Below are 12,766 nucleotides of genomic sequence, written 5' to 3' on the forward strand. Positions count from 1 at the left end.
TGGGTTTCGGGCCTCGCATGCCGGAACTTTGACCACTGCGCGGCGCTGGCGGAGCAGCGGCCTGTCCAGTTCTTGCCCACGGCTGGCCATGCCCATTACTCCTGTGACCCCTCAGGGTTGAGATGGGCCCAGTCTACTGGATGTTGGGTTCCTGGCCAGGGGAGAAAAGAGCCTAATGGGCTGGGCAGAAACCCGGCTGGTAAGAAGAAGGGCAAGGACCAACCTTGTGTGCGGGGACTCCTGAGAGACGAGGCAACGCTGGCCTGGGGCTGAGGTCAGGGCTCATTGAGGAAGGTGTCTTTAGGGGTCCTGTTGCCGGTCCGTAGGGCCTACAAGTCCGGCCAGAAAGGGGGGGGGGCAGCTCTGCAGTGCGGCTGGGGGTAAGGAAATGGAGCGAGGGATTCTCGGACCCACGAAGAAATACCCCCCCAAATGCAGGGTTTCCACAGGAAACGAGGCAGGGATTCACCGAAGGCGAAAGACAGTCACAGAGCCCAAGACAAACGAATACCCGGACCGAAAGGGGCAGAATACAGACAAACTCAGAGCGACGGACCGGTGCGCGCCCCCGGAATACCCGCCGAAGCGCCGCACAGTAGCTTCGGGGAGAGGGCGACGCTCAAGCGACGCGCTCCCCGGGTCTCCCTGCACACACTCTTGCGTCTGGGGTCCTGCGACGCGGCAAGAGGGTGTATGGCGGGGTCTCGGCTTTGGAAGGGAGAAGAGGGGCGCAGCCGTAATCTCTCACCTCTCCGAGGCCCGAGGCTGAGAGCGCCAAGTTTGCTCCTCCCGATCACTCAAGTGCGTCTCCCCTCGGGCCGGAAGCGGCTCTGGATCCGGCGGGCCCCGCTCCGGCGGCTTCGGTCCCGCGGTCTCAGGCTCCCGCTCGCGCTCCAACTGCGCTTCGGCCTTGATGGCCCCGGGCGCTGCCGTGGATAGATGAAGGCTCGGGGGCTTTCCCTACTTCTCCCCGCGCCGGATGGCGCCCGCGTGAACCTCAACATCCAGAGGCTGGGCGCACTGGTTCCAGGTGGTGGCTCCGGGGAGCGGAGCGTGTGCGGGATCTGCGGGCAGAGGAGGACCCGCCTCCGGCCACCCGAGCCAGCTCTCGCCTGTGGCCGCTGTTTGTTCCCGCCGGGCCCCTCCGCTGAGGCAGTCCTCCCGCCCCCTCCCGCCCCGCCCCACCCCGCTCGGGGAGCTCCGCCCCGGGTTCGCGCTCTTCCGCCTTAGGCAGCCGCGAGGCGGGAGGGACAAATTCCCTTACCCCCCCCCCCCATCCCGGGGGCACTGGGGGCCGAGACCCGCCAGGGTCAGGGGAAGCCTCAGCTCCTTCCGCCCACGCCCCGGGTGTGGGCGCCGGGCTTCGGCTCCCGGGGCCGCGGGGAGAGCGGCCAGTCGGGTGCTCACCGGGAGGTGAGAGCCGCGAGTTGGGCCACGAGGGGGCGCTGCGGAGCTGGGGGACACCCCTCCCTACCCTCCTCAGTCCCCCGCCCCCTCCCCGCCCGCGCGCAAAACACACTCGCCCCAGAGGCAGCGCGGCGGAGCCCAAGCCGCGGCCGGAGCGGAGCCGGAGAACGGCGGTGGCGGCGGCGGCACCATGACCCTGGGCAGCTGCTGCTGCGAGATCATGTCCTCCGAGAGCTCCCCGGCCGCGCTGTCCGAGGCCGACGCAGACATAGACGTGGTGGGCGGCGGCGGCGGCGGCAGCGGTGGGGGGGAGCTCCCTGCCCGCTCCGGGCCCCGCGCCCCCCGGGACGTGCTCCCCCACGGCCCCGAGCCTCCTCCGGAGGAAGCCGAGGCGGACGCAGCCGAGGACGAGGAGGAGTCCGGCGGCTGCTCGGACGGCGAGCCCCGCGCTCTAGCGCCCCGGGGGGCGGCGGCCGCAGCGGGAAGCCCCGGACCAGGCGCGGCGGCGGCGGGCGGCGCCCGGGGCGCCGCGGGGCCCGGGCCGGGACCGCCGTCGGGGGGCGCGGCGACGCGGAGCCCCCTGGTGAAGCCTCCCTACTCGTACATTGCGCTCATCACCATGGCCATCCTGCAGAGCCCCAAGAAGCGGCTGACGCTGAGCGAGATCTGCGAGTTCATCAGCGGCCGCTTCCCCTACTATCGGGAGAAGTTCCCCGCCTGGCAGAACAGCATCCGCCACAACCTTTCGCTCAACGACTGCTTCGTCAAGATTCCCCGCGAGCCGGGCAACCCGGGCAAGGGCAACTACTGGACGCTCGACCCGGAGTCGGCCGACATGTTCGACAACGGCAGCTTCCTGCGGCGCCGCAAGCGCTTCAAGCGGCAGCCGCTACCGCCGCCGCATCCACACGCGCACCCTCATCCCGAGCTGCTGTTGCGTGGCGGGGCTGCGGCGGCGGGGGACCCCGGCGCCTTCTTGCCCGGCTTCGCCGCTTACGGCGCCTACGGCTATGGCTACGGCTTGGCGCTCCCGGCCTATGGCGCACCTCCACCGGGCCCGGCCCCGCACCCGCATCCGCACCCGCACGCCTTCGCTTTCGCCGCCGCTACCGCGCCTTGCCAGCTGTCGGTACCCCCAGGCCGCGCCGCTGCTCCTCCACCCGGACCTCCGACGGCCTCGGTGTTCGCGGGCGCAGCCTCAGCTCCGGCCCCCGCGCCTGCCCCGGGCGCAGGGTCGGGCCCCGGCCCCGCAGGCCTGCCAGCCTTCCTGAGCGCCGAGCTGGGGTGCGCCAAAGCCTTCTATCCCGCGTCGCTGAGCCCTCCCGCAGCCGGCACCGCGGCAGGTCTGTCTACCGCACTCCTGCGCCAGGGCCTCAAGACGGACGCGGGCGGTGGTGCGGGCGGCGGGGGCGCAGGGGCCGGGCAGAGGCCTTCCTTCTCTATAGACCACATCATGGGCCACGGTGGCGGCGGGGCAGCACCCCCGGGCGGAGGCGAGGGCTCCCCGGGATCGCCTTTCGCGGCGGCGGCAGGTCCTGGGGGTCAAGCCCAGGTCTTGGCTATGCTGACTGCCCCAGCCCTGGCTCCAGTGGCCGGCCACATCCGCCTCTCTCACCCCGGGGACGCGCTCCTGTCCTCAGGGCCCCCGTTTGCCAGCAAAGTCGCCGGCCTCAGTGGCTGCCACTTCTGACCGCATCAAGCTCAGGGCCGGTAAGGCCCGCACTCCTCAGCCTCTCCCGGGAGCTCCTGCGGTCCCAGCGGAACTCAGGGAGTCTATTTATGAAGAGTCTCCAGACCTTGGGCCAGCGCTCGTGACTTGGCACTTCAGGCTCCATGCTCAGAATTTCGGCGAGAGTTGGGACGAAGCGGGCTCCATCAATCAGGGAGAGGCCCAGGTCTACGCGATGAATTCGCAAGCCATGATCATTCCTACTCTAATATGAGCATTAAAAAGATCGGAGGAGCCTTTGCTTTTTCCCAGCCTCTGCGCCTCTCAGAGGCTGGGAGGAATGCTTTCCTGGAGAGATGTCTGCCCAGGCCCTACCGATTCCACCAGAAACACCAACTGCACAGAGATGTCTCCCTTTCTGCCTCTCCCTCACTCCTTCCCCCCAATTTGAGGCCCTGCTTGTCAGATATTATAATTTAAAGATACCTATTATCTGCTTTGTGCTTAAAAGAAAATTTCAACTTTTTTTTCTTGCTGTTCTCCAAGAAAGCTCGTTTCCTCTGAAGCCTAAAGCAGTGTCTACACCGGCGAAGATGAACGGAAAGGTTAAGCGAGGGGTTTCCACAGTCCCCGCAGAAACCCGAGATCCCACTACACTGAGGAACATCCTCCCTCTTTTGTGTTGGGGTGCTTTTAAAGGAACTTTCCCCTTTTCCCATGGCAGGCTGGGTCCAGCCATCCAGGGCCAGCGGCCCTCTCAGCGCTCTGCTCTGTCCCAGGCCCTGGGATATTTATTGTAGCTAAAGGCAATGAGGTTGGGGTGGGACAGGAGGGTCTGGGTCAAGGACTGGAGAGGTGGGGGTGGGGTGGGCAAGAGCACATCCTGTGGCAGGGGGTCCTGTAATTACGTGTAAATATCTGTACAGCGGGCTGCTATCTGCGTTCTCTGTCCACTGGGTGTGAATTGATTTAGATTTCCCCACTGAGGGGAGACTCTGTGAAATCGTGTGATGGTTTGTGTGGAAGAAAAGAAAAATCTGTCTTCCCCCCCCATTCCCATTGGTGTCAGTTGAATAAATGTATGTGAACTCCGGCAGTCACTAGCTCTGTCTGCTTGCCTGCACTCCCCTTTTCCAGTCGGAGCTTTCCCAGACACACAGCTCCCAGGTAGAGAGGGAGTGGGGAAGAGCCCTGCGCAGCCCAGACAGGTAAAGGAGGTCTTGGGCTTATTGGATACTGGGAATGTTGTGGCCTTAGCCTTTGGCTGTCGTTGGGGCTAGGACTCTGGGAAGCCTGGGACCCCTGTAGCACTTTCATTTTCACTCTGGTCCTAAATGTCTGCCTGGGGTTCTACAGCCGAGGTTTTGTTTCAAATGGATTCTCATCTGGTTTAGACTTCAGGGAGGCCTGGTCTTATCTGGGAGCCCAGTGCTCATGGACAATCTACTCACTAAGTACAGTTGGAGTGAATGTGTTTCTTGATGCGTATTCTGTATGCCTCTGTGTGCGGAGGCTTTCCTGGAACTTGTTCCTGTTTGTGTTTCTGAGGGTCCTCTGTATCCTTGCTTTTTGTCCTTCTTTGTGGGGGGAGGAAGTGAGTTGTATTTTAGGATATCTGTATTTTTATTTCTTTATATGTTCATGTATGTGTGTCTCTATGTTTGTGATTGTCACTGTCTTTTTCTGGCTCTGTAAGAGGAGAGAGATCTCTCTTTAGCCACTGTAGAGCCTTTTGGGGGGATCTCCCTCCCTCCTGCTGCTGTGGACAGGTCAGTACGAATAGCTTGAATGGGGGACTGTGAAACCCTTCTCTCCTCTGACCTGAGCGGGTTAGAAGTGTACTATGAGCCAAAAGAGAGAGGCAGTGCCTTCCTACTCTATTAAGGCAAACCTTCCCAACCCTTGAACCATGCTCACAGCCAGAACGTACTGCTGAAGTGCAAAACCATTGAGAATCATGGCTGGAGCCTTCCATAAACTTACTGAGTTTCCCAGCTTGCTGCCTGTGCCTGGGACTCCAGCTGGCTAGACTCGAAAGCATGTTGGGCGGGAGGGGATGCTTTGGTTGAACAAAGATGGTTACTCCGCTCTTTGTACATTCAACTGAGGATAGAAGAAGAGAAGGAGAGGAGAGAAGGAGAGATACGAAGGTGCAGAATGAGGCATTTCAGCCATCACACGGGAAAATATACACATGCTGAGGGCGAGTGTTGGGCTAGAGTGACAGCTAGAAGGAGGAAGACAGGGTCAGGGAACCAAGTCTGGAAAACTTGAGAGGGGCAGGCAGGGAGAAGGTTTGCCCCATTCAAGCCTCTTTAGCCAGAGGCCTCTTTAGCCAGAGTCCCCGGCATTAGCAACCCAGGCATTAGCAACAGTAGGAAAGGAGAAGGTGGTAGAGGACAGAGTGCCCTAAGGGAGGAGGGTCAGAATCAGGATCAGGTTAGGGAATATACCAGGGCTAAGGAACAGTGGTTGGAACTCTTAAGTGTCTCAGGTGGTTCCCTAACAGAGGGGAGACAAGGTTGGAGGTGCAGGTAGTAAATTAGGCTCCTCTGCCAGAGAGGGGTCCTTGTCCTTGAGAGACTGTGGGAGGGTGGGGAGGTCGAAAGCAGTGGGCCACCTTCGCATGATTTTTTCAAACAGTCCACGAGAAGTAAGGTTAGAGTTAGTGGTAGAAAGGGAAATGGCCTGCTGATATGGGGATAATGGCTCTGGCGGGTTGCTTGGTTGACTTCCGTTGCTGACTTTAATTTCTTTTCATTTGAGGGAGGTTGAACATGACCGTGTGTGTTTGCCCTGAATAAAGCATTTTGTAGCTTATGTGATCTTATTTACCATGAATATGTCACTCCCAGATCTTAGGTTGGAGCTTCAAGTAAAATATTTATCAGTTAGTTTTTCCTCTGTGGAAGGGAGAAAATTGAGTCAGAATTCATATCTGATGAATATGTACTGGATGGTGGATAGGCAGATCAGAATATAGGGCCTCAGTCGCTTTTTCCAGGAGTAGCAGCAGATCCTTCTGGACTCCTCAGTGTGTGTTTGTGAAAGTAAATGTGTGTGTAAATTCATTTGAGCATATTGCCTTTATGTATTTGTGTGTCAGAGGGTCCATATCAGGAAGTGGTAGAAATAAGAGGATCGGGAAAGAGTGAGATGCACCCTTCCAGGGGTTTCTAAGAAGGTTGAGGCCCAAGACCCATGACTCAGATCCCAGTTTCCCCATGGGTCAAGAAGACCAGATCTGGCTCAGATTATGGCCGAGGACTGGGAGGCAGAAAGAAACCACAGATGCCCAACTGCCCTTGAAAAATACAGGAAAAGAATTGCTGAGAGATCCGTACTACTAAAGGCAGGTGAGAAGGGAGGGTGTTTAGAATCTGAGACTCTTTTAGGTTGTGTGGACCCAGAACCTGTAAATTAGGAACTGGCAAGGACCCACCTGGGACCTGGACTGTAGGGAAGAGCAAGAAAAAGGATGAAGGGGTTGCAGATAGAGCCCTCTCTTTGTGCTCACCCCCTCCACACACACACAGACCAGAGGGATGCGGTAAGTGGCTCCTTCCCTCCCTGTGGGTGCAAAGGGTGGGTGTTCAGTGTAAGGCAGCTTACTTAGGAGACCAGGTCCCTGGGAGGAGAAACAGGCCATCCCATCTGGAGCACCTTCTGTGGGTTCCCTTCCTGTCTGGATGGAGACAGCTGAGCCTCTACCAGCGCAGGCCCCAACAATCGGTGACAATAAGAAAATATCCAGGGCACACCTTCATCTCTCGAGGTGAGAAAAAAAAATGCTAAGAAATCGGCCTGGGGTTCAGAGAGTGCTGTTGAGAGCGGGCAGTTTAAAGGGGAAGAAAATTGGCGAATTTCACTGGTCAATTTCACTTCATTTCGTTCAATTTCGTTCAATTTCATTCCTTTTCATCCGGCGCCGGGAGGCCCGAGGCCACAAGGAGGGGGAGGGGTCTTTCTGACAGAATTTACCCCATCTTGCAGATTTACTTTCTACCGGCCGAGAATAGCCTTGATTCTCAAACTTTGACTTACGTCTTTCAGCCACGGTTGGGGAAGGGATTTTATTTTATTTCATTTTATTTTATTGAAGGGCATTTGGTTTGGGTGATCGAGGCACATCGGTGAACCTCTCCCTACTTCTCTCTTGCAGCCCAATTAAAGTGGTTAATTCTTTTCACCGCCGATTCCTCCCCATCTTTCTTTTCTCCTGGGGCTCCCCGGACCACCCAGGAGCCAGAGTTGAGGTGGGGGCGGACACTTCCCCTCCATTTCCAATTTGTTCTCGCCGCAGCGGGCGCGTCTTCGTGGTTACAAAGCGCTTTTCCCCTGATGACTTTTTTCCCCTTTTCAAAAACACTTCTCTCTCTCCCCTTCAACTAGCAACCCTCCCCAGGCCCACCCCTCCTCCCTCTCCGCTCGGGTTGATTTAAACTTCGCCTCCTCCAGAGCCGCCGTAGCGCGCACTTAATGAAGTTGAAGGCTCGGTGAGCCCGGGTGAAGAGGGTTTGGAATCCGTTGAAAGGGGCGTTTTTGTGACACTGATTGGGGCGGGGGCGGGGGCGGTCGCGGACCAGACAATGACCGATCGGGCGGGTTTTCCTTCGCCTTGGGTCAGGCGAATAAAGGCGCCGACGCTGTTTAAACGAGGGACCCTGCAAGAGAAAGGGAGGAAAGATTTCGAGTGTGGAGCGTGCCTCCTAGGATTTCGGGCGGTTGGAGCAGGCAGCTCGCATAGGGTCTTTACGGACCGGATTCGGGATTTAATTCATACCCCGCGCATCCCGCCAAAGAGAAGAGAGGCGAGTCTGGGTTTGTGCCGAAATTATTACGTTACGTGGTTCCAGAGGTTGTCTAGGATAAGGACTGGAGATGTGTCTAGGGAGGACCAACCGGGATGATGAGACCCAGGTCACATTTGTCCTCGGGGATGGCGCTCTGAGATTTATGGAGAAACGGTGAAAGAGAACTTGAGGTGGGCAGAGGTCGTACAAGATAATTCAGCCTCCTAAGCTTTTCGTCAATCAGGGTATTTGAGAGCAAAACAAATGTTAATTGGAGTTTCGGAGCGTGATGATTCTCTTCTTTAAGGTCGGATAGACACGTACCGACACAGAAAGCTGAAGGGAGGATAGAGGTTCCCAGCTCTAATTTCCGAAACGAATTTTTCTGCGAGCTGGTGGGCGCGGCGCGGCGCGGGGTGGAGCGGGCACCGCCTCCTTTCCCAGACGAGGGAGCCGGGCGGCGGGACCCTGCAGCGGCGCCAGAGGCCAGGCGGAGACGCTTAGGACGGCTGCGAAGCCAGGCGTTTTCCTCCGGTGCCTGCGTCCCCGGGTTGCCCCGGGCGCCGACATCCTTGGGGTTGTTTCTCACCCGCGCTGGGTTCCTAGCTCCGAGTACCGGGTGTCCGCCGAGCGCTCTCTTTTCGCTCCACACGGACTCCGAGCGGAACTCGCTCCGCAGTCTGCATCTTCGGTTTGCTCCTCGGCGGCGGGGGTCTACGCCGGGTGCCCTCCTGCCGGCCGGGGACAGCCTCCTCGCCGCAATGCCGTACTCCTGGAGGGCGTCGACAGGGTCCCGGTCTTCACCCCCGCGCTCCCACTATTCGGAGATGCGCGAGTGGCGAAGGGTGCGCAGAGGACCCCGCAGGAGCGGCTGGGGAGATGCGCATAGTTGAGGCTACCAGGGTCTCGCGCGTTTCCCCTTCGGAAGCCCGGGCTCTGTAGGGTCTGGGCTGTTTCCCTAATGCTGGGAAATCTCCTTAGACTAGTCTCACTTCCGGGGCATTTCTGCCTACGCAGGCAGAAGTATCGTTGGAATTGCGGTTGGACGGATTTTAGGACTGGAAAAGACAAGTTATTGGGGAACAATATATTTAAATACATCTCTTTGATTCTATCCCTTCCTAAAAATCACACTGCCTTGAAAAGCATATTTCAAATGATCTCGGCAGACACTGCCAAATTGTGTGTGGAGGGGGGCACTGAGGGTACAGGAGTGGGTCTTATTGTCCACGTTAACTCCTGCCGCTTACAGAGTGCCCTCGCTTCGCGCCCCTTTCCCCCGGCAGGTGTCGGTGCTGCTAGGACTCTTTGACTTAGATGCCCCATCCCAGTCGGGTGGCGACGCGTCGGGTCCCTGCTGGGTGTGGGAAGATCCTCCACCCTCGGCCGCCCACCTCGGTCCTTCTCTGCTCGCAGGGTCACCTCTTCTCCTGGGCCCTGTGGGTTCACGTCTCACGTGCAGAGTTCTACGCAAATGTTCTCATCTTTATGAGCCGGTTCTGGCTTTCCCACCAGTCACCCCCAGTCAAAGAGGGCTGCTGGTGTGGTTATCGCTTAAATTAGCCTCAGAGCCAGACGACAGGAGCCACTTTCTGCGCTGGAGCGGAAGCGACCAGGCCAAGATCGCCCCCCGGATCAGTTGCGGAGTCCGGGAGTGGATCCAACGACCTGGACTCCCTGTGCAAGGAGTCGGATCCCAGGGCTCGGAGGTCTGGCTTTTCGCCCAGTTCCCAACGTCCTGGCCGCTCTGACCAGTCACGCTTTGTGGAGCCCCAGGCAAGCGGGAGGATCGATGGCCATGCTGAGTGTCTTCTTGCAAACCCATGGGTTTTCAATCTAGCAATGCAAGGGCGCATAGGCTGCTAGGCCGCCTCCGAGTTCTGATCCGCTCCCGGCAGCAGCTCTGATCTGCATACCCCGCACCTCTGTCCCTCCGCTCCTCTGTTGATCACCTGGAGATTCTGTGGCCCGCGTCAGGGCTTAGTCTGTGTGCAAGAACAGTTTTCCTGCGTGAGGAGGAGTTGCCTGGTAAAGAGCAAACTTAGGCAAGTGATTTTACCTCCGCTGCTGGAGATCTCTTTCCTCTATTTTCTCTCTTTCCTCTGGTGTTTATTTTCTCAATAAATACCTCTCCACAGGTATTATTAAGCACCTACTGTGTGCCGGGCATTGTGCCAGAGATACAAACAAGGAACATCTGCCTAGCATCATTACACTCAATCTAACTGTAGTTTAGAACCAAAAGACAGGCAAAACAAGTGATTACCACCATATTTGAGGTAAAAAAAAAAAGTTTGGTGTTTTAAGAGTTTCTACTTCATGGTGATGGTACCAGGTATCACAGTCCAGAGGTGTGTATGTGCTTTTTGATATTTGGGGTCTGTGACTGTGTATATTTTGTGCATGAGAGCGCACCTGAGCCTGTTATTGTGCGTGGGTGACTGTGCTTGGGAGGGATATCTGTTACTGATTCCATGTGTGCTAACACGTATATTTGTGACTGTATCAGTGTGAGTCCCAGCGTGTGGTCCCCACTCCTTGGGTGTCTGAAGCAGAGACTGGAGGGGTGTGGGTGTGAAGGACTGGGATGGGAGGGTTAGGAATGGGTCTCTGCAGGGGTGTACATGAGGGGGACTCAGTGTTAAGCCTCTCTCCCTATTCTTTGAGTCAAGATTGGGGCCATCAGTCTTCCCCCTACTTCCTTCCCCACTACCCACGGGCTGGGAAGGAGAAGCAGCCAGTGAGGGTGCTGAGAGGCACAGATCTCCCCTCCTGATGCTCCTGCTTTCTCCCTTTCCTGCTGGTGTCTAGTCCTCTTAGCCTACCTTCGATTCAGGATGGCTCCAGGTTGTTCTAGAGTAGCCCGGAGGCTCCACTGTCTGGCCTCTTTCCGACCTGCTCTCGAGCCAGGGGCCTTGAGCCTGCTTCCCTCCAGCCTGCACCTAGGGACTAGGTCTGCGTTCCTGGGGATCTTTGGAGCCCACCTTTGGAGGTAGGAAACTACCCTCCTGCAGCCAGGGGGTGGGTGCAGTTTGTAGAGCCAGTAACTCCGGACTGTGCAAAGTTTTCAAGTCTGACATTCAGCTGATGGGCAAACATGTCTGGAGGAGGGGTAAGGGTAGAATTTGCCCAGGCTCACTCAGCAGGAAGCCGCTGTAAATTTGGAGCCCGCTGCCTCTCTGCACATGCATTGATACTTGAAGCGTTAGGCAAGATATTCTGAGGAAACTAAAAATCTAGCATCTCCCCTTGTACTCTAGGGAAACCTCAAGTATTGTCTGGCTTATGGATTGCTTCTGAACCTTCCTTCCTTCCCAGGGCATGAAATCCGCTGCCCTAAAGTAAACGAGGTGCTGGCGGCCGTCAAGAGGAGTGTGGGGAGTGTGGGCTAGTAGTGGCATCGTGGGCTCTGCCATAGTCTGGCTTGCTGGGCTGGGAAGGCAGCTGAGTTGCTCCCCCAGCTCCAGGCTGTGTAGAATGTTGGGCACCAACTTGATTGGAGGAAGGAGTTGGGGTGGTGGTGGTTATAGTTTTCCAGTCAATCACCTTTTCCCCTTCAGTTTTCCCAGGCAGTAGCGTCTCTCCTTCCCAACTTCGCGAGTCTGTTGTTGGTGAATCTATCAGCCCAGTCGGCCCACCTGGCTTGTCCAAGCCTTGCTTCCTGTGCCCCTTTGGACTCTAAACCTTTTAGGCAGTGGGGAATAAATGAAGAAAATCAAGAAAATCGGACCATCTGGAGCCATTCCTTCCTGGTTGGGAAGTGTTGGCTGAGCTTCTGGGCTTTGGGAGGTATAGATCTGGGGGAAGGCTGGCCTATGTGTGGAGGAGGGTAGGGGAGAAGAGTGTTAGAGGGTGTGTGCCTGAGACTCGTGCAGCAATAAGGATTCTGAGTTATACTGGCCTGGAAGGTACCAGAGATCTGATGCCTCTTTCCCCCTCCTTCTTAGTCTTCGTTTAATACCTACCCTGAAGATGATTTATTATCTAATATTGGCAGTTGAGAAGGGGAGAAGGAGAGATGCATCGTGATTCCAGCCAGGGTGCTGACTCTCTTGTGATATCAGGCCAGTAGTTCCACCCCCAAAGAGCCTCAGTTTCTCTGTCTGAGAAATGGAGCTGGAATACAGTAGTCTGGACTCAGCTTCTGAGTCAGTAAGTTCCTCCCAGCTCCTCCCTCTAGTTTACTGGTTCTCACTCCTCTTTGGGCTCTCTCTGCAGTGAGGGTACAGGATGGGACAGTGCTAGCCTACCATAGGTTATGGGGGGATTCCCAGAGATGCAGACCAAATGGCTGCCTCCTTCGGGCTTCCACTACAAGGGCAAGGGGAAAGATGTGGTTCCCTCCTTTCTGGACCCGAGGGACTTCCACTCGAGACCCTGGGATATCTCCTCCTCAGGCAGGACCAGAGATAGGACAGGTGGTCAAGGGGCTATGGATGCCTGGGTTCCTCTGTCCTGCATGAGCCTGTCTCCTTTTTGAAGACAGGGAGTGTGGGTGAATGGGAAAGTGACTTCCCAGCAGGTAGCCCACTGAGATCTCAGCACTGTCCCTTGTGTGTCTGGCACTGGGCTAGGGAGGAATGGAGTAGAAGATGGGACCAGAATATGAAAGGGAGGCTCTACCCCACCTCCTTTTACTCTTGTCCCTGTTCACCTTGCCCTGCCCCCCTTTTCCTGGAAACCTCTAGAGGCAGGAGAGGCAGGGCCCTGCACAGGAGCTGGGAACTGGACCATGGACAGCTGGTGGCATAGGGAGAACAGTCCTAAAGCCAGAGTGGGGAGGGCCTGTGGCTCTGCTCCCTCCCCAGTGTCCCTGTCCCAGACCCAAGCTAGAGAACTGCAGATTTTGTGGGGTTGTAGTAGAAGCACCCAAAGCCTGGGAGGTGTCTGGGGGGTC

At 57.2% G+C, this 12,766-nt stretch overlaps 1 protein-coding gene across 1 annotated transcript; it reads left to right on the forward strand.

The window, feature by feature from the left end:
- Positions 1-1,509: 1,509 nt before the first annotated feature.
- Positions 1,510-3,222, forward strand: FOXD2 (forkhead box D2). Its single transcript, XM_004741530.3, has one exon. The coding sequence runs from the start codon at positions 1,598-1,600 to the stop codon at positions 3,095-3,097; it is 1,500 nt and encodes a 499-aa protein (XP_004741587.2). The 5' UTR covers positions 1,510-1,597; the 3' UTR covers positions 3,098-3,222.
- Positions 3,223-12,766: the final 9,544 nt, after the last annotated feature.

This window comes from Mustela putorius, unplaced genomic scaffold, assembly GCF_011764305.1.
Source record: "Mustela putorius furo isolate JIRA1106 unplaced genomic scaffold, ASM1176430v1.1 tig00003853_pilon_pilon_pilon, whole genome shotgun sequence".
NCBI classification, from domain to species: Eukaryota; Metazoa; Chordata; class Mammalia; order Carnivora; family Mustelidae; genus Mustela; species Mustela putorius.

Bases quoted from the DNA above. Each gene is read 5' to 3' on its own strand.
- FOXD2 (XM_004741530.3), top strand. From the start codon at position 1,598: ATGACCCTGGGCAGCTGCTGCTGCGAGATCATGTCCTCCGAGAGCTCC.